General features: G+C 41.5%; 1 protein-coding gene across 2 annotated transcripts in view; it reads left to right on the top strand.

The window, feature by feature from the left end:
* EPHA6 (EPH receptor A6) overlaps positions 1-22,919 on the top strand; it is a 1,434,803-nt gene that overhangs the window by 1,149,363 nt on the left and 262,521 nt on the right. For both annotated transcript variants that reach the window (XM_073668175.1, XM_073668176.1), the window contains one exon: positions 20,342-20,527. In XM_073668175.1, the coding sequence (XP_073524276.1) occupies positions 20,342-20,527 (186 nt within the window). The remainder of the gene's footprint in view (positions 1-20,341; positions 20,528-22,919) is intronic.

Genomic DNA, 22,919 nt, shown 5'->3' with positions numbered 1-22,919 from the left:
TTTCCACGATGTACTGCTCCTGGTTACCAGCCTGCTGCTGAAGCAGGAGCAGGCTGGTAACCATGGTAAACATCGGGTTACTAGGGGCACACGCGCACCTAGTAACCCGTTGTTTACCATGGTTACCACTCTGCTACAGTGAGCGGGAGGTTACCGCTCACTTTAGCAGGCTGGTAACCATGATAAACATCAGGTTACTAGGGGCACACACGCACCTAGTAACCCGATGTTTACCATGGTTACCACTCTGCTACAGTGAGCGGGAGGTTACCGCTCACTTTAGCAGGCTCGTAACCATGATAAACAACGGGTTACTAGGTGCGCGTGTGCCCCTAGTAACCCGATGTTTATCATGGTTACCAGCCTGATCGCTGCTCCCGCTGGTCACACACAGCAATGTATGCTGAGCAGCGGGAGGGCAACGACCAAAAAATGGTCCAGGACACTTTGCAGCGATCAGCGACCTCACAGCAGAGGCCTGATTGCTGCAAAGTGTCACACATAGCGACATCGCTGGTGAGGTCGCTGTTGCGTCACCAAAACCGTGACACAGCAGCGATCTCGCTAGCGATCTCGCTATGTGAGATGGGGGCTTTACTTTCTAGCTTTCTACTCTTGCTTATAAAGGGTACTATTTGGTACAAATTTATATACACTGCTCAGCATAAATGAGTACACCTCAACAGATTTGTCAGAAAACCTTTCAGAATTAACATTTTTTGAGATACCATACTACAAAATACTCCCATCAATTGCAAATTTGTTATTTTTACACCCCAAAAATTTTTCTTAAATTAATATAAGACTATGTTGCAAGAATTAGTACATATGCAGCTCTGGCAAAAATTAAGAGACCACTGAACAGTTTCCTATTGGAAAGCATGGGAAGACTGGTGGAAAGCATGCCAAGATGCATGAAAGCTGTGATTAAAAATCATGGTTAGTCCACCAAATATTGCCAAATATTGATTTCACAGTTAAAACATGAGTAACTTGAGGTCTGAAAGCACTGTTTCTTTTTTAGTATTTTGACACTTTATCATTTGCTGCAAATAAATACAAAATTTTTAGCTTTGCATTTCGGAGACATGTTGTCAGTAGTTTATAGACTAAAACAACAATGTACATTTTACTCAAAAATATACCTATAAAGAGAAAAATCAGAGAAACTGAAAATTTTGCAGTGGTCTCTTAATTTTTGCCAGAGCTGTACTTGTGGTCACACGCCTGCTGCTCCCGACACCGATATCGGAGAATTCTGACAGCGTGCAGTGCAAGCGACGTGAGTATTCACAAGTCTGCAGTCACATAGTGATTGCAGACTTGCACCCCAAGGATGGACAACCCCTTTAAGGATCTTCCTGAGCAACAGTCCAAAGCAGTTTTTATTGAAGCACCAGCTAGTTATATGAAACAGCACTTCAGTATACTGATTGGCAGAGAAGGAAGCAAACTAGTGTTATGAAGTATATTACAATTCTTAACTTTGAAATGCTGGGGTGTGGAGGGGGATAAGTAAATAAAAAAAAGTTTTGGCTTGCATTCAGTTGGACTAGTTGGCGTAACATCTTATTTACGTTGATGCCATTGCTCTGGCATAGTAATTTCCCTTGACATTGGTGTTATGATCTGCAACAAATACTAAGGAAAGAAGGGGAAAGCTTTCCCTACAGTAAGACTAAGCTGAATCCCTACAATGTAGCGGGCTGTCTGTTCCTAGTGAATGGACCCGCCATAGTCCTAGGCTAGTCTGAACGAAGACCTATAGAATAAATGGAAGGGGTCCCTAAAAGAACTAAGGACTGGAGCAAAAATGGGACACCTCCTGAACAGAGAAAGTTGTTGCAGAACACAAAAAGATAAACTGACAAAAAAGTACTAGAGGTCCCAAAAGGACCAAGCAAACTGACAGAGAAAGGCACAGAAGCACCTGGCTAGCAAAACAGTCAAACAACACTGAAGTCCAGCACAGCCAAAAGGGCGGAGCTGGAATATAAAGGCAGATGGTCACGTGACCGCAAAACACAAGATGGAAAAAACAAACAGGAGGGTTCTAACAATTGGCACTTGTTCAAGGCATTTTGAGAAACTGGCAATAATCTCATATATTTGCAGGTTCCCCATATATCTGATATGACTTTCTAAGGTGTGTTTAATTTTCATATTCATTTCATATCAAAGGCTCAGTTTTTTTTTATATTAAGATAATTAACTTTTCAATGGACGAAAACCAATGATAATTGGACTTTTTATTTTGTTAACTAAGTAAACCAAGGAAATAGAATAATGGCTCATAAAAAAAAACAAAAGGCATTTGTGAGCCATGAAATAATGTTATTGCTTTTGTTTTCAGTTGTTATACATTGGGAAAAGTCCAAAACCTTAATGAAGTCAAACTTTTGAGTTGTTCCCAGTGACATCTATCAACCTGTCGATTTGGAACCATAATAATAAACTCTGAAATGAAAATAGAGATAATGCCTTGGGGCATACAGTACATAGAAATAAAGTTACATGATACATGCTGCCCAATCCACAGCACAGGCTGTATGATCTCAGCCATTTATGCTTGACTCTGAAACGCTGCGGCATTTCAGAGAAAAACATACAGAATAGTCAGACAAGCGGGTCCCCGGTGGTTTCTCCCCACCTGCTGCCTTGGATTGACAGGTCTCTGCCTATGCATGGTCCAGGGCAGCTTTTTAACACTAGAACTACTGATGGAGTCATTTTGACTCCTTTCGTTTTTTATTTCTCTTCTGTGACTACATTTTTCAGAATTCCGGCTTGAAACTCGATGACTTTTCCTCAAATATGATGTGAAAAAAGATTTTGTGAGAATAAATAATTTTGGTGAAAAATTTGCGCGATTTTTTCAAAATTTACCAAGAACTACTGAAGGGAGTCATTTTGACTCCCTACTATATTTTGAGGTCCTTTTGTCACTAAATGTTGCTATAAAGTTTTGTGCATAATTTTTTCACTCTGTCTTATTTACCCTGATGTTCATATAGATGTAGTTCAATTTACATGTCAACTTTTCACATTTTCCTTGTGTTTTACCTGCTTGTATTACTGTGTAATGCTGAACAAACTCTATCTGATGAGGAGCTAGATGCATTCATTGCGATATTCTATGCTCGTGGAATATCTGGCACGAACCGTCACTCGATTAGCAGTATTTGGTGTAATGACTGGGGAATACCGTTTTGCAAAGCGACAATGTCTAGGGACCGCTTTGTTGAAATTATGAGGTTTCTCAGATTTGATGAGAAATCTACTCGATCGGAGAGACTGCAAACGGACAAGTTTGCTCTATTTTCTACTGTGTGGGACAGGTTTATTGAAAATTGTATTGCGTGTTACAAACCTGGCCCATACATAAAGGTGGATGAGCAACTTTTCCCAAGCAAAACTAGGTGTCCATTCACGCAGTACATGCCTTCCAAACCAGATAAATATGGCCACAAATATTGGCTAGCTGTTGATAAGAGGAGCAAATATCTGGCAAATGGCTTCCCTTATCTAGGCAAAGATGACACACGCCGTGCTGAGGACCGTTTAGCTGACCATGTGGTAATGAAGTTATTGGACCCGTTTTTGAAAAAAGGTCGCAATGTTACAACCGATAATTATTTTACTTCAGTAAAATTAGCTAAACAGCTAAAAAGCAAAGGAACAACCATCGTGGGAACACTGAACAAGATAAGGCGAGAAGTGCCTAAAGAAATAAAATCCATGAAAGAGGAATTGTACAACACTAAAGTGTTTAGAAATGAAGACAATTTTACACTTACAGTATATCAAGGAAAGCCCAACAAAAATGTTGTCATTTTGAGTTCCGTCCATCCAGATGTTGTTGTTGCGTCTGATTCCGCTAAAAAAACTCCAGAAACGGTAAAGTTTTACAATGAAACAAAATATGGAGTAGATGTAGTGGATCAGATGGCACGAAAATATACCACACGAACATGCACAAGGAGATGGCCTGTTCATGTATTTGAAAATGCCTTAGACTTTGCGGGTATAAATGCATGGATAATATTCAAGGAGATTACCCACCAGTGTTAAGATATCTGGATGAGATCATACAGCCAGTGCCTGATACATGCTGCCTGTGGGTTGGGCAGCATGTATCAGCTGTCAGGTTCCCTTTAAGAATACAATATTTAACTATTCAACTCCATTATGTGAAATATTAGTGGGTATAATCATCCCCAAAATTGCCGATTTATTGACTATTTATCTATGCTTGATTATATAGTGTTGACATAATCCACTACCTTCTATGGACGTTATCATCATTCACTGTCCCCATCGGGGCTCAGAATGTAAATTTCCTATCAGAATGTCTTTTTGAAGTGTGGAAGGAAACCCACATGAATACAATGCAATAGGTACTCGGTAAATAGTACAGGAAGGATAAGAAAAACTTGTAATTTACTATCCCTGGATAACCCTTGTAATCCCTACCATACCATGGAGTTTGGGACCCTAACTATAACAATGTTGTTTTTGCGGTAAATGTAGGCTAGCCCTAAAAAGCCCTAATGCAGTATGCACTACCTGGTCATGTAAATACGCATGTATGAAAAGAGATAGCAACAGTCATAAATATGTATATGGGAAAGAGAAAAAATAACTGGACTGGAAAATAATTAAAGACAGCATCATTGGTCCAATAATAGTGGCATAGGGAAAAATAAATCAGCCCACAAGAAAGGACTAAACTATCTCAGGAAAGAGAGAAGAGTAAATTAATCCCAACACTCAAAAATTACTTAAAGTGAACCTGTCAGCAGGATTTAGCAATTTAAAGTAAAGGTATGGCCATAATGGTGCTGTTACACTGCTTAAATTGATACCGTTATTGAAAAAATCCGATCTGTGGTTCTTGTATAATCAGCTTTTGAAGTTTGGGTGTAAGAAGCTTTCGGTGTACAGGGGCGGGACTGTGGGCAGGGTCTTCTCCAGCTCCAGCCCCTCCACCTGCCTCTGTTGTTTCAATGGCAGGTCACTGATTTTCCAGTGACTGGCCTCCTGTTTGAAATTTCATGACGACACTGGAGTGGGCGGCACTTGGGCAGTTTGCTTGCACGGCCGGTCTTCTGTTCTTCAATAAAATGGCGCCAGTGGCAACGCATACACAGATTGAGATCTTGGCTCTACCAGCGCCATTTTACTGAAGACCGCCGGAGGTCAATCTTTCACTCTCCCAATGGATAGCCTGTCTCAGACACAAAAAATTACAATAAATCCCAACACTCTACCTAGCATCTTGTATCAGGCACTGGCTGTATGATCTCAGCCTGGTACTGTACACACTGCAAATATCTGCCAATAGGTAAGGTTCTGGGTCTTCAGACCACGGTTGGTCACACAAAACACTGCAATTAAGTGTGGAGCCCTTGTACACAGCATAGAGCAGAGTATGGTCTCAATAGTAAGTTACTATTCAGCTGCACACTTTAGGGTGGTATTTTGTGCGATCAATGAGGGTCTTGGAGCCCGGGCCTTTACCAATGGACAGCTATTTGTGTCTATAATAAATAAACAATTTTCATAATGACTGTTACACTTTAATTAATGTGTAAAATTCAAAGAGAGTGTTTTTAGTAATGATTTTAAATATACATGTAATTTGGTCATTAGTTTAATAACTCTTAGTGCTCCGATAATTCATCAGAAAATCTATTTCATTGAAAACCGCCATGAGTACTAGGATAATGCACACAGATTATTCTATGAGATAAAAAAACACACACTTTCAACAAGAACAATTATGTTATCTTTATATGCAAATTGCCTCTTCAGAGAGGAAGAGGACTTGAACTCTATAATGCCACATGTTATAGTGCCGGCAGCCTCGACCAATCAGCTGAGCGGTGTTTAAATTTGGCGCCAAGATCACTGATTGGTCGCGGCAGGAGGCCGCGACCAATCAGCGAATTGTATTAGTGAGAACCGGGGAGCGGCGCTGCCTGTGCGGCTACTTCCGCTGCGAGAAGCCGGGAGATGAGCGGCTGCTCGCAGCAGAAGTATCCCGACCGGCGGCGCTGCTCCACGGTCCTCAGTTCACACTTGCCATCGGGAGATCAGCGGGCCAAGCCGCTGATCTCCCGACGTTAGCCGCATGGAGGTGAACGGCGCCGCCTGTCGGGGTACTTGTGCTGCCAGCAGCGGGGAGATGAGCGGCTAGCGCCGGTCATCTCCCTGCTGCATCACCGCTGACCTCCGTCCGGCAGATGAGCCGCTAACGGCCGCCATCTTTTTCTGAAATCTCGCGTCGCTGATTGGCTGGTTCCGGACCAATCAGCGACGCGGGATTTCCTGGACAGACAGACAGACAGAAATACAGACAGACAGACGGGATAAGACGATTATATATATAGATATAGGGAGCACTGAAATATAAAGATATAATAGATATGTTTAATTAATGTGTCGTATATGAATATTTTTGTATTTGAGCCCAGTTGCCCTTTGCCGTCAGCCTTTTCTTGCTCCTTTCAGCATAATATACATTAGGGTTATTAGCCACAAAATAAATTGTACATGGTATTTAGAGATACTTTAATAAATGAACTGTCGAGGCATGAAGCTTAGATTTATTACATGCCACAATTTCCCTCTATTGTCACTAACGTGGCAATGTAATTTTGAGTACATGTCTATATTAGCTTATTAATCAGTCTGAGACTAGTTTAACCTCAGAATTAAAGTCCGTGGTATTTCTAATCCTATTCTCATTTCATCAGTTCAATCCAGTCATTTATTCAAATTATCATAATTAATGCTGTAAAATAGTCAGTGGCCCATGAAATAAGGCAAAATAATGTAATTCAACATTGTGGAAGTTTCACTGTCTAACATTGAAAATGTTAGCTGTATAAAACTGCTAAATTGCTCTATAATCTAATAACTCTACCTTAAGTGCTTGGATAATGGAGCCGTATAATTGTCAGAAAATGATATTCATTGAAAACAGGCGGAAAAGTAAACTAGAAAAGGATTTAAGGTGCATTTACAATATTGGCCGGGCTAAACAGGCCGCCAATCACCTGACGAACGAGCGAAACACTCGTTCTTCGGGTGAAATGATTCTTAGGATGCGTTTAAACGTTGAGGCCGTGGTGAGGTTTCTTGCACCAACCTCTGCAAAATAAAAGCACCGCATCTGCGATGTCTGATCACAGCCTCAAACTGTCTGAAAAATCATCTTTCTTGGCAGCACATCGTCCTGTGTAAACATATTTCATGTATATTGCATGTACCCAATTGGTGGTCAGTTAAGACTGACCTATAATTCAGAAACAAAGGTTCCTAAGAACACTCATTCCAAACTATCAGACCATCTAAATAGCCCAGCAGTCACCTAAAAAACAAGCAAAACACTCGTCCGTCAAGTGTAAAAACTTTTAACCCTTGTCAAGATATTAACGATAATTTTGTGCTTATGTAGCCAATCGCCTGTCATTTAATGGCCATAATTGACATGTGTATTAGGACCAAATAAGTACAGGATAAAGATGTATCTTTGTACCGTGTGTATTAAGATTTGAGAGTCCTCAGTGGTTGATACCTTTTAATGAAAAGATGGTAACAAATTGCAAGCTTTCGAGGCTATGCAGGTCTCTTCATCAGGCATAGATTTCTATGCCTGATGAAGAGACCATAATAATCTCAAAAGCTTGCAATTTGTTACCATCTTTTCAGCTAGCCATTAAGAAGGTATCAACCACAGAGGACTCTCAAATCTTAACATTTTTCTACCAAACGAATAGTAATAGATAGATAGATAGATAGATAGATAGATAGATAGACCCCCAGCCCCACCCCCCTAACAAAAAAAATGAGCCGGAGTATAACTTGGGATGCATGCAACGAATACAAGCATGTTCACACTATGGAATTAAACAGACAAAACTGAAGATAGAAACAGGATGAGCATATACCCTGCTAGTAAGTAAGTAAAAAGCAATAGTGCATATAAATAACATTGGGTACATAGTGAACATTGTATTTTGATTAAAAAAAAGTGTAAAACCATCCCACCACAACAAGGTGTACCCAAATCGGGACCGGATGTAAACACATTGAATGGGTCATCCCACTGCCGAGAAATGCAGTTGAACTTCTATTGTCTTAAATGATTGATCTACTACTTTTATATTTCTGACATATCTTATGGATAGGTCATCAGTATCCAATCGGTGAAGGTCCGACACTCCAGTTCCTCAATGATCAGCTGTTCTCAGTGCCTCAGTCAGCTGGATGTTAGCAGCGGTGGAGCTGAACAATACTCCATCAATTGTGTAGTGGCCTCGATTGGGCACTACATATCCTCCCCAATTCGATTGAATAGAAGTGGATCTGCAGTACCCAGCTGCGACCACTACACCGTTGATTAAGGTCTACTATTCAACTCCGTAACTGCTAACATTCGATTGCCATTGGCACAGAGGACAGCTGATCAGATATTGATAACCTTTCCTGTGGATAAGTCATTGAGATAAAAGAAGTGGAGAAACCCTTTAAATAGGACCTGATCTGCAGCACCCAGCATCATCTGCTACACAGTTGACAGAGCTGTACGGCTCAGCTCCTTAACTGCTAATGTCCGGCTGTCCCTGGCACAGAGGACATTTGTTCTGATTTTGATGACCTGTCCTGTCATTAATATAAAAGTAGTGTAGTCCTTTAAATAGGAGCTGATGTGCAGTAACTGTCAGCGGCCACAACACAGTTGTTGGAGCTTTACTGTTCTGCTCCTCAACTGCTAACATCTGGCTACCACTGGTACAGAAGACAGCTGATCTGATATTGAAGACCTATTCTATGGATAGGGCATCAATATACAAGTAGTGGAACGACCCTTTGTATAGGAGCTGATCTTCAGTACCTGGCAGTTACTGCTACACTTTAAATGGAGCTGTGATGATTAGCTCCATTCAATGTGTTTATGTCAGGTAGCCCCTGGAGCTGATAACAGCTGATTGGTATGGAGTGTTGGGTGTTGGACGGCCACCAATCTGATATTGATGACCTATCATTTGGATAATCATCAATGTTATGTGCCTGAAAAAACCCTTTAAATACTTGAACGATTGCTATTAATGGCCTCCATCTGGTTAGGTATACTATTGCAAAACAGCTCTTTTCTACACCGCTGTGTTTCGGTTGGACATCAGCGTCTATTAATGTCTTGCAGCTTGATACCACAGCTATGTGGAATACTTCTGGCTGGAATTAATATGTTCTCATAACTGGAGCAGTCATCTTGTGTTATACCCCGGCATCACCACTGCGGAGAAGTGGCCACACTAATGTGCTAGCTCATCTAAAAATCTATTAAACAAAATGTATTTTAGATGCAAGATAATTTTATGAGCATTATTTAATTTTTATTCACAATACCCCATCCACATCACACACTGATTATCTAACTAATTCTGTTTTCTGCTGCGCGCTGTGCTAATGGGCGCAACTCCCTCACATACTGTAGCACATTTAAAGAGACGAGAGCTTATTACATCATTACACCACGAGACCCTGATTAAGTCTCTCGTATTATTAGAATGTGCCTGGCCAACATAAAAAATGTTTAGTGCAGACGATTTTCCGCACTAATGATAATCTACAGCTATAATTTAGGTAAACTCAATGTGCGCCCAGCTCACTTTCTATAACTATAAAGCATCTAATCTGTACGAATAAGTAGAAAGCAAAATATAATGCTAAAATACTGTGTCATCAGTGTCCCTACTTCAGATTGAATGGATACGGAAAAACCGGTGCTATAAAAATAGGAATCAGTCTTGATAGAGAACATAACTGGCAGGTAATAGTAGGGAAGAAATTCAATTTTGTAAATTATTTTTTCCCTGTGAGTTATGTGCTATAATGTGAATCAGACCTTGTGTTTCCGTGCCGTCATATTAACCACACGTCAACCTAAAGTTGATTGACCGTCTGGATATAATAGGGAGTAAAAAGCTCCACCCAAGGTATCGGGAAGATGGATTATATGATTTGCCCCAATTTAGTGGAATTAAAAAGTTGGATTTTTCTTTTTTCTTGCCACTTTTTAAAAAGAGATAAAAACAGACCGGGTTATATGAGAGCACAGGCCTAGCATCAGCCACCTCTGTAACAAATTTTGACTATTTTTTTTACATTTAGTGCACATAAGCACCTAAAATATCTTACCTCTCATGATGACCTCCAATTTAAAGCTACTAGTACAGACTAATTGCTACCCGCAAGGCCATTGGCTCCATACAGTAAGGCAAAAATAGGAGAAGTCCCGGTGTAACAGGCCAGAGTATACCCCGAGTCCAGACTATACCCGTGGTTAAAGCGGCCTAGGCTGGATTATACCCCGGGGAATAAACTGGCCTAGGCCAAACTATATCCGGGGTATAAATTGACATAGGTCATTTCATACCCCCTCATACCCAGATTATACCCCCCTTGATATCAGCAGCGTTGAATTACACAAGAATTACTTAATTTTTCAACATCTTAATGGAGGTTCAGGTTTGTTAGGTAAGTTATGTGAGAAGATAACTAACTTAAATCTTAAAGTTCTAAACACATAGTCTTTTATTACTTGAACCAGCAAAACTTCACATTAAAATAAAAGCACATATCTAGAATATTCTAATGCAATTGTAACAAAATATTCAACTAATTTCACTGTTCATAATATAAAAAGTCATAACATCCTGACACTCCAGCTTCTAAGACTAGTAAGTCCTCGCTACAATAGAAACGTTCAAAGTTAAACACTGATAACAACATCAAAACGATCCTGCTTGTTTTCAAGATAAAGTGCATATTCTGTTGTTGACTGCAGATTGAAGCTTGCTGGACAGGTCAAGTAATCCATCGAGTCACCAACTTTTGTGTGGATAACGATGTCACAACTCAACAGATTAGCTGTGGCCATGATTTCTGCATCAGTTGCCCAGACTCCATCATGAGTGATGCCAGTGGTGTTAATATATTCACTCACATTTTGGTTCAAGTAGCAGTTCCCATTTACTTCGGTTTTGTATATACGCCTTGTTCAAGGTCCCTTGTGCATCCGTGGTACACAACCTTACCAAACGTAAGGCCAAGATTCGTGCTGAGATACTCTCTACCTGAACTTGGTAGTGGGTTGAAAGTCTTGCTTTGCTTGTGTTGCTGTGTGGCAGAGTCACTGAAACAATCATCAGTCGAATGGGGTGGTGGAAAAGTTTCTTCATCCTGATAAATCTTAAGGTTGCTGGTGTGGTAGATGTTGCTCAGTATCTTGACAGTCTTATTGTTATTACGTTTTACTCGTCCCTTGGTTAAGCATTCCACAACAAGGTCGGGTCCAATCCAGTGTGGTTCCATCTTTGAACCCATGCGATGAATATGGTGCTTATTCTTGATATAAACAATGGTGCCAGCAGTGATTTCTTTGTTGATGTTGTTGTGTTGGCGATCAAAGGCACGCTTCTGGTGTTCCTGGGCAAAGTGGATGTTGGTACTGATGGTTGAGTGGAGTTTTTTATGAATGGTTGTCAGCGTATTTAACACATCAGGGTTTACATAATCTGAAATGCGCGTGCGGTCCACAATGTCATTTTCTGAGGGATTGAGGTCTATAGGAAGCTTGGCCTTCTGTCCTTGCATGACCTCAAATGGAGTGCACTTGGTTGAGGCATACACAGATGTTTGATAGGCAAACAGAACACCAGGGATGAACTGGTCTCAGTTGTTTCATTGGTCATTGACAAGCTTACTAAGAGATTCTTTGAATGTTTGATTGTCACTTTCCCGCTGGCCATTTGTTTGTGGATGGTAGGCAGATGAAATGTGGTGATCTGTATGAAAATGCTCCAATAGGTTATTAATGATCGAGTTTATAAATTCTCGTCCCTGGTCGCAAATGAGAGTGTCCATACAGCCAAGGCGGCAGAGTCTGAAAGGGTTGTGTGATGGAAAAACCAAGGTGGTGCTGCATGGGCATTGATGGTTTGTAGATCATTTCACCAAAGTTTTTAGCAGTCACAGTATCAGGACACCCTTTGATCCTGTTGTTAAGGATCATTTTAAAAAAAGAAAATATCTAAACAGGATAATGACTCAGATTCATCAAACCTTTGCTGATAGAATTCTGACATAAAATAGTTCGAAATGTAGGTACAGTTTTGTGCAACTTGTCATTTTTTTTGCCAGGCCCAGCCTGCTACATCTGCTTTCTGAACAGTTGGCAGAGTTTCGCTAGGTGGGTACGAGACGGAGTATGGATGGCAAATTCATCGTAATTTATGCTACTACAATTGGCGTTAATTACGACAGAAATATACTCTAGTCCACCAGTCTTGTTTGATTGGATCCAATGCTTTAAATTTAATGTATCAGCTCTCCTGAAATGTTTATTTTAGTAAATATTTGTTTTCACTAAAATATGAAAATTTTGGAGCATAAGATAAGATAAGATAAGATAAGATATACTTTATTTATCCCGGAGGAAATTGCAGTATCACAGCAGCAGAACACAGATCTCGAACATGACACATATGATAACATAACATTTGGAATGCTTTAGACATTGCTTTTCAGACATTTGTTAAACACCCCCATAGCTGTTGGAACAAACGATTTCCTGTATTTTTCCTTTTTACACCTTAGTTGTATTAGGCGATTGCTGAATGTGCTCTTCTGTTTCGCAAACAGTTCATAAAGCGGGTGTGTGTTGTTGCCCATTATAGCTCTGCACTTCTTCTTAATCCTATCCTCTACCACCTCTTCAAAAGTCCCAAGCTGTAGGCCCACCGTCGCGCTAGCCTTCTTGATAAGTTTGTTGAGCTTGTTGGCGTCAGCAACACGCACACTGTTACCCCAGCAAATTATTGCCGCAAAGGTGGCACTAGCCACAATGGATTGGTAGAACACCTCAAGCATTTTGCCACACACATTAAATGACCTTAACTTCCTTAGGAAGTACAGTCTACTCATCCCCTTCTTGTAGACCTTCTCCATGTGGCACTTCCAGTCTAGCTTGCTATCCAGGTAAACCCCCAAATATTTGAAACTGTCCACCATCTCCACATCCTGACCGTCAATGGTAACAGGTAGGCATACCTTCTTGCACCTTCCATAGCTCATCACCAACTCCCTGGTTTTCTTAACATTTAGTTCTAGATGGTTAGCCTGGCACCATACTACAAAGTCCGCAACCACCCTTCTATATTCCTCTTCATCCTGGTCCTTCCCAATACCGCCAACTATCACAGAGTCATCCGAGTACTTCTGGAGGTGACAACGGTCTGATTTATACTGAAAGTCAGCTGTGTAGAATGTAAAGAGGAATGGCGACAGCACTGTTCCCTGCGGGGCTCCGACACTGCTCAGTACACTATCTGATGTAGCCGTCCCCCACCTAACAAACTGTGGCCTATCCGACAGGTAGTCAATTATCCAATTCACAAGTCCCTCATCCACCGCCATTTTAATCAACTTTCCACGCAGTAAGAGTGGCTGTAATGTGTTGAACGCACTAGAGAAATCAAAGAACAAAGCACGCACTGTGGTTCCATCATTGTCCAAAAAGGAATGTACTGTTTGTAGCAGAGACGCTACAGCATCTTCCACCCCCAGTCCCTGCCGGTACGCAAACTGAAGAGCATCAGTATGCGCCATCACCCTCGGACACAAGTGAGCAAGTACTATTCTCTCCAAGGACTTCATCGCATGCGATGTTAAGGCCACCGGTCTATAGTCCCCCGGGGAAGCTGGGAAGGTAGTCTTGGGAACCGGCACCAGGCAGGAAGTCTTCCATAGCACTGGTACTCTCTTTGATTGTAAGCTCTGGTTAAAGAGATGCTGGAAGACAGTACACAACTCATTTGCACACACTCTGAGGACACGTGGACTGAGACCGTCAGGCCCTGCTGCTTTGCCAATGGCCAGCTTACTAAACTGGTCCCTCACGTCATTTTTGGAGACCGAGAAATGATCTATTTCACCCCCTGTTAATTTAGCTAGTTGTTCCCCGGCCTCTTCCCCCTTCCCTGCTGCTACCGCACCTTTATTGCTGAATCTATTGAAGAACTCATTCATTTCATTAGCCATTCTAAGTCCACCACCCCCCTGCTCCGACCTTGCCTTAAACCCAGTCACTAGCTTCATTCCAGCCCACACCTCTCTGGAGCTTTTTTGTGCAAATTGATTTTCTAATTTAACTCTGAATGCCTCACGGGCAATCTTAATTTTCCCCTTTAGGTCTCGCTGTATAATTTTCAATGCCTCCTTGTCCTTCCTTTTAAAAGCCAGTTTTTTCATGTTTAGTAAATGTTTCAACTCTTTTGTAATCCATGGCTTAACACCGAATCTCTTGAACAGGTACTACAATGTCCATACAGAAGTTGATGTAATCATTAACTCTGCCAGTAATCTCATTAACATCACAATTCTCTTTCATGGTACACAACACCTCCCAGTCTGTACAATCAAAGCAGTCTTGTAACGCCTCCTCTGCTGCTGGACACCACTTCCTTATCTTTTTAATTGTCACTGGTTGTTTGCGGACGTCTGGTTGGTAAGCAGGAGACAATAGTATGAGGTTGTGGTCAGATTTCCCCAGGGGGGGTAATGCAGCCGATGAATAAGCATTCTTAACATTAGCAAAGAGGAGATCCAGTGTGTTGTTGTCCCGTGTAGGACATTTGACATATTGATAGAACTTTGGTATTGCAGATGAGATCTTTACTTGATTGAAATCCCCAGAAATTACAGTTAGAGAGTTTGGGTGTTTAGTCTGAAGCCGGGCCATCACCCCTGACAACACATCCCCAGCAGCCTCTGGGTTCGCAGATGGTGGTATATACATCACAACTACAATAACAAGAGTGAATTCTCTAGGCAGATAGTAAGGCCTGAGGCCCACTGCTAACAGTTCAATATTTGGACAGCAATGTTTCTCCTTAACAGTTACATGCCCCTGATTGCACCATCTGTTGTTAATGTAGAGTATCACTCCTCCACCTTTTTTCTTGCCGCATCTAACTCTCTCTCTATCAGCCCGAACCATTTGAAACCCTGGTACCGAGACACATGAATCTGGGACCTCCTCATGCAGCCAGGTTTCTGTAAAGCACATGAGACTGCATTCCCTAAACTCCTTCTGGGTCTTACTCAGAGCCAGCAGTTCATCCGATTTATTTCCCAGCGATCGTACGTTACCCATGATAATGGATGGGACCACTGGTTTAAACCTTCTCCTCCAGGACTTGATCTTCTTGCCTGCTCTGCAGCCTCTGAAAGGTCTCCTTATTTCCCGTGGAACATTCCGTATTGCCACTGCTGGAGAAGACTTTATCCTGCGCAGTTCCAGAAGACGATCCCTAGAATACACTGCTCGTTTAGCAACAGACCTAGGGTCCACCATCCCATCATTGTTTCCACCCGTCACACCAGTCCTCTCCATGGCAGATCGTATGCAGTGACCTCCACCGCTCACATGTGGCTGTATCCCTGTCACAGGCTGTGGGTAGCAGCATGCATCCTTCAGTAGCATTAGCTGAGATGGTCCGTATTGTGTGCCCCAGAGTGTCTGTACCTGCAGGAGACTTGTAAGTGGTGGAGGAAGATCCAGGTGCAGATCTCGTGCTGTGTGCCCAGCAGCAGTTGATAGTGTGGGAAGTGTTGTATCTTCCATCCCCAATAGACGAGTATACAGGAACGTTGTAATCCAGAGAAGGTAAGAAAATAAAATAAAATAATAAAATAAAATAACTGTAACAAAACTGTAACTGAAATAAAGTAGAAGCTTCTGCTGCTGCAATGGGCTGCCAGTAGTCCGGCGCCGTATTGTCTCCACAATCTAGCAGAGAGGCAGACAGGCATGTCCACACCCTCCGGAGTCAGAAAGTGAAGCATCTTCTCCTATTACTCTGCTTTGTCCATTACTCTCATATTTCTGCTGGAAGTATATGAAAAAAAGACCACCCAAGTAGAACGTATGTCCTTACAAATTCATGTGCTAACAGCTCAGCCAATGTCAAGACTCAGACTTTTGACTAGACTTGTAACACCCAGCTGTGAGTTGATTCCTACATTTATAAGATGACTTATAAGAAAAGATCCTCCAGAATTATTATTTTTTTGGTAGTACGAGCAGTTACAAGAACAGGCACGTCAAGAGTATCAACACTTCCTCTTTATTGGCTTTCATGAAGCAGCTTTTACCCTTGTAGGAAAACATTTTCTTTTAGTTATACAGCTGAAGTCTCATTCCACCAGACAAGACAATATTGCATACGACAGTTTGGTATTTTTTATCACATAGAAATAATTCACTATAGCAAACCCACAAGCGGCTTATAAATTTACCGGGCTGCAGCAATGTAAGAAAGTCTATATTTTCTTTCCAACTAATAGTATATATAAAAAACACAGCCACATTCTACCAGTTTCATGGAGTGCAGGGAGAAAAAGCCAAAGCCTCTGTAACACCAGCGTCCCTGCTTGATTCCTCTTCCTCCTCCTGGCAGGGACACCGGCAGGCTCACCGCCACGGCCGCTCTGTTGTTCCTTCTGCTCCAGTCCCTGCCACCGCTTCCTGCTCACAGGGCCTGCCCAAGTCGTTCAGGTCTCCCAGCAATGCTCGTCTAAACTCTGAGTCCATCTCGTCTGAACATCCTGTTCTGTCTGAACCGGCTCCGAAATCTATTCTACCCATGTTTCGAAATCCTGTCCTGCCAGTGACTCCGAGTCCATGTCTGCAACCAAGCCCTTGGGTTCAGCTGCTGCAGTACCGGGGACTACCTTGGAGTGGTACCTGGCAGCTACCTGCAGCTCAAGCCTAGCTCCACCTTTAGGAGCTATAGTGAAAACCAGTTAGCTGCTTAGCCTCGGCCCTTTAGGGTAAGCCAGGCCCATGGCACAGTGGGTCCACGATCCACCAGCGTGACAGTCTCCTTGTGATCCCAAGAATAACTGAGAAACTTCACTGGACACGGGCGCCTATTCTGTCACTGTTTGACAAGATCCTCTTGCTTCACTTCCCAACCACTTTGATAGTATGAATAAAGTTCAGATCTTAGTAAAGAACCATCTACATTCTGAAAAAGGTTTTGGGCAGGTACATAAAGTCATACAACTATATTAATTCAAAGTATTCAATACAGTAATAAAGTATTCCTACCAATGCTCCACCATACTCTGTATTGTATTGAGGGTTTTTTGAATTCATATATTTTTAATATACCTTGGAGTACATTTATAAACTTGGAAAACCTTTTTATGAAGTGAATAATTTGTGGATGTCATCACCTCTTGTTTTACTACATATGTTTTCATTATTTTACTATACAGTGAAGTGTTTTATATAAGTTTACGTGCTAAAAAGTCTAATAACATGAATAGCATTTGTACCCCAGAAGAAGCTGGTACAGGCGAAACCTGGGTTGGACATTTTGGATTCTTAGCACAGCATGGAATATATTTTTGATATATTGGCTTTACACCCATTAGTAAGAATAATATAATAGCCTAAAACCTTTTATTCTGATGGAAGATGGTTCTTCACTATGATCTCTGCCTTATTCCTTTTATGAAAGTAATTGTGAAGTGAAACAAAAGAATCTTGTTAAATAATGGAAGAACAGGCTTCTATGTCCAGTGAAGTATCTCAGCAATCCCTAGGACAGCATGAAGCTTTTGGTTTCTTTTCTCTGTACGCCACAGAACCAGTAGAGCACATCTCTGTTTTTACAAATACTATTGGTATTTTTTACAGCAAGAGGAGGGAAATCTTGAGATAGAAAAATATCTCACAGAAAAACGGATAGAACCTATTAATCCCATTTTTAGCCCTTTACATTTTTTTTATTGGGTTTCTGTTAAAAATGGAGTTAACTTTGCTAACTCTTTGCTGAGCATAACCATAACAGAACTTCAACAGGTGGTAAATCAAGCTGCAGATGCGAGTAGACAATGTGAACAAGCTCTACCAGAGAAAAGACTGAAGAGAAGATGTCATGCAAGGACAACATAAAATCCCTGCATCAAATATTATACTCAACATTGGTCGTCTTCAGCTCTTCCCGGTGCCGCTCTGGTCCCACACCACCATCCTGTGACGGCAACATCTGATTGACCGGAAGTCAGATGTAATTGTCACAATCTCTCAATGGAAGGCTATGAGATCCTCGTTTTGGGATCGTTCTGGCTCTCATAGACTTAGATTGAAAAGTGACTTCCGGCTCGCCCTGCAAACATTGGTGCAACCCAGTAGGTGACAAAGTGCTGGAGACAAGCCGGAGTGGCGCAGAAGACAGCACGTCGTAAGTATAAGACTAAGTGCAGGGGCCTTACATTAGTGACACTACTCCAGGACTTCAATAAAAGAAAAATGCTGGAGTGGTGCTTTAAAAATGTTGACATATCAAATTTGCATTATTAGTTTTTTTTATTTTATTTTAAGCACAGGGTCACTACAGAAAAAAAAATCACCAAAGTTATTATCTTATGTCAAATGCTCTACTCATCCTATGATATTATTTCAAATATCACTGTAATATTCAGGAAAAGGTTAGGCTTCTGCATAAATGAGATGAGCATGCAGAGAAACATTAGCGTAAACCCAGTAATGTTGATCTAAGGGGAAATCACACTGGAATTACCGGTGCCAGGGAAATGTGTTTGTCATTATGAAATATTACATGTAATACTGCACAAACATTCCTGGTATATTTCTGTCATGAAGATTAGGATGTCTTTTAAAAATTGCATTTAAAATGGCTGGAAATTTTAGCATGTCATAATTTTTTAGGAAATGCTCAGAGAAATCATTTCAAAATGTAATATGGGCAAGATGGCACAAGTAATATGAATGTAAAATTGTATCTTTTTAATATATTTTTTTCTCCGGATACTAAGCTGTATAGGAAAAGAATGAAAAAAATGAATGAGGATTTGGTAAAATATTCTTTCTAAAGTCAACCATATCTGAGCTCAGTTCTACTGCACTGTTCTTAAATCACCAAAAGGTTCTCTTCCAATTGTAGTTTGTCCGACAGATATTCAGGGGAGTTCAGCTCCTGTATTCTTAACTCCTTCACCCCGGGCAATTTTCCATTTTTCATCTTTTCCTCCCGTTCTTCCAAGAGCCATAACTTTTTTTATTGTTTCCAGACATGTAGCCATATGAGGACTTGTTTTTTGTAGGATAAGTTCTACTTTTGAATGACACCATTCATTCTGCCACATATTATACTGGAAAACGGGATAAAAAATCCAAGCGTGGTGAAATTGCAAAAAAACACAGTGGTTTTTTTTGTTTGTTTTTTTATTTACCATGTTCAGTATATGGTAAAACTGACCTGGCAATATGATTCCCTGGATCAGTACGAGTACGCAGATACCAAACATGTAGAGTTTTTTTTTTTTTTTTTTTTTTACTTAAGTGATCAAAAAAACTATTTAACTTTTTGTCGCCATTTTCCGAGACCCGTAGCGTCTCCATTTTTCAGGATCTGGGGCCGGGTGAAGGCTTATTATATGCGCCCTGAGCTGACATTTTTACTGATACCATTTGGGGTACATGCAATGTTTTGATCACCTTTTATTGCATTTTATTGCAATGTTGCGACGACCAAGACAACATAATTCTGAGGTTTTGATGTTTTTTCTTGTTACGCTGTTTACTGATCGGAATAATTTATTCTCTTTTTTGATAGATCGGACATTTCTGAACACGGCGACCACAAATATGTTTATTTTTTGTATGTTTTTAATTGTTTTATTTTTAATGGGGCAAAAGGGGGGTGATTTGAACTTTTGTGTTTTTTTTATTTTTTTTAACTTTTTTTAAAACTTTTTTTTTTTTTTTTTACTTTTTACTGTATTTAATAGTCTCCTTAGGAGACCTGATGATGAGATCGTCCGATCGCCTGTGCTACACATATCAGGGCTTCGGATACACTTACACATATACTTGGAATATGTTTGGAACAACCTCCCTGCCGAGTTCTTTCAAAAACTGTGCTACAAGAACTGATGGTTTGATGCTGTTTTGAGTACAAAGGGCGGTCACACCAAATATTTGATTCAGATTTCTAATTAGTTCATTTATTTTGAATTCTATAAATTGATAACAATAAACTATTAACACTTCTATTTTAGAATGCATTCTTACTTTACAGCATTATTTCCACACCTGCCTAAGACATTTGCACAGTACTGTATATAGAATAGATAAATATCTATAACATATATTTGGTTTTATAAAATTGTATCCCGTACACGTAGCATGCGCAATGTTTGTGGCATCTATATTAATGCTAACTTATAATTTTAGGGGAGTTTGGAGAGGTATGTAGCGGAAGATTGAAGACACCTGCAAAGAAAGAAATCCCTGTGGCTATTAAAACTTTAAAAGGAGGTTACATGGACAGGCAGCGACGAGATTTTCTCCGAGAAGCCAGTATCATGGGACAATTTGATCATCCAAATATCATCCGGCTCGAAGGTGTCGTTACAAAAAGTAAGTTTTCTTTTCCTTTTGTTGTGGTTCTAATGTCAAACTTCAATTTTCGGGCAGCAGCTCTGCTAAATTGGTCATCTATTACCAGCAAAGAAGCAGGTTATAGTATCACAAAGCAATGTGCCTCCCAATCTTTTCAGCTCCTATTACATACAGTATATTTCTTTGGTCTTGTCCAATTGCAAAAAAATACTTTTAGATGTGTTAATATTAAGTGTTGTAGAAGAGAATAAACTGCATATAATTCAGAGTTTTTATTTCCCAATAAATAAAAATAACAGGTAGGGCATGGTATACTTCTTTGTATGGAAACAGCCGTTTCACACCGAGCATGTGCTTCTTCCTGGTCCCAAGTACTGCTCAGGAAGCTCAACCTGCTTATTCACTTGTCGGGGCAAACCACACCCATTCATATTAAAAGAAATAGTACAGACAAACAAAAATATATGGCTTCCAGACACCTGGGCAGTACCTGGGACCAGGAAGAAGCACCTGCTCAGTGCGAAACGGATGTTGTCCTTGAAATATGCCATCCACTGCTGTTATTTTGATTTACTTGGACTAGTTTTAATAATAAGATTATTAAGTGGCCACAAAGAACATTCCTGACTCTTAGTATTTCACACTTCTGTGGACATTACTTGAGGACGAGTGGGAGATTAAGATTATCTACAGTTAAAAGGGTTGCTCACTTTCAAAAAATTGTAAGAAATTACTAATATCATTTGATTTTTTTAAGTTGCCCCAATTATTAACTTTCAGTCCTAGACTCAGTTTTGGCAGCTCCTTCGTCGGCACGTCATTAGTGATGTGAAGGGGGCAGGCTGACTGCTCATTTGAATAGCTAAACCAGCCTTCGTATTTTTCCATGCATCAGCTGAGACACAGAAGGGGTCTGGCTTGAGATGAGTTAGTCAGCAAGCCCTCTTCACACAGGGCTCTGATGATGTGCTGAAACTGGAAATGTCAACAGGGATACCCTCAATAATTTAATGAGGGTGTCTTCGGGCCGGTAGCCGGGAGATGAATGCGCCGTCGAATTCGGCACATGCGCATAGCGCTATCCGGTGCCATTTTACTGAAGACACATTTGCAGTGTGTCACACATACCAGGATTGGAGGATGAGGGGCACCATACATACCAGGATTGAGAGGTGAGGGGTACAATGCATACCAGGATTGGGGGATGAGGGGTACCATGCATACCAGGATTGGGGGATGAGGGGTACCATGCATACAAGGATTGGGGGATGAGGGGTACCATGCATACCAGGATTGGGGGATGAGGGGTACCAGGATTGGGGAGTGAGGGGTGCAATGCATACCAGGATTGGTGGGTGAGGGGGCCACACATACCAGGATTGGGGGATGAGGGGGTCACGCATACCAAGATTGGGGGATGAGGGGACCACACATACCAGGATTGGGGGATGAGGGGGCCACACATACCAGGATTGGGAGATGAGGGGACCACACATACCAGGATTGTGGGATGAGGGGGCCACACATACCAGAATTGGGGGATGAGGGGTCCACACATACCAGGATTGGGGGATGAGGGGGCCACACACACCAGGATTGGGGGATGAGGGGGCCACACATACCAGGATTGGGGGATGAGGGGTACCATACATACCAGGATAGGGATGAGGGGTGCCATGCATTCCAGGATAGGGATGAGGGGTACCATACATACCAGGATAGGGATCTGGGGGGGCCATGCATACCAGGATTCGAATGAGGGGCCATGCATACCAGGATGAGGGATGGGGTGCCATGCATACCAGGATAGGGATAAGGGGTACCATGCATACCAGGATGAGGGTTACCATACATACCAGAATAGGGATGAGGGATGGGGTACCATGCATACCAGGATTGGGTATGAGGAAGCCATGCATACCAGGATTGGGGATGAGGGGTGCCATGCATACCAGGATAGGGATGAGGGGTGCCATGCATACCAGGATTAGTGGTGAGGGATGCCATGCATACCAGGATTGGGAGTGAGGGGTGACATGCATACCAGGATTGAGGGTGAGGGGTGCCATGCATACCAGGATAGGGGGAGGGGGTGCCATGCATACCAGTATAGGGATGAGGCGTGCCATGCATACCAGGATAGGGATGAGGGCAGCACATAACAGGATGGGGGAACAGGATTGGGGAGCACAAATACCAGGATTGGGGCAGCACAAATACTAGGATGGGGGCAGCACAAATACCAGGAGGGGGGCAGCACATACCAGCATGGGAGACCATATACCAATAAAAATGCTCGCCACCCGGGCATAGAACGGGCTCAATAGCTAGTATTATATAGCACTGGCTACTTTACAGTTGGTAATTTTGCCTTTCTACCTAGCTAATTCTTCTCTTTTCGGACATTACA

Source organism: Phyllobates terribilis, unplaced genomic scaffold (genome assembly GCF_046119375.1).
Source record: "Phyllobates terribilis strain yellow unplaced genomic scaffold, ASM4611937v1 Scaffold_2__4_contigs__length_985480577, whole genome shotgun sequence".
Classification (NCBI taxonomy): Eukaryota; Metazoa; Chordata; class Amphibia; order Anura; family Dendrobatidae; genus Phyllobates; species Phyllobates terribilis.
Note: the sequence above shows the minus strand (reverse complement) of the source record. Positions and strands in the feature narration are given on the sequence as shown.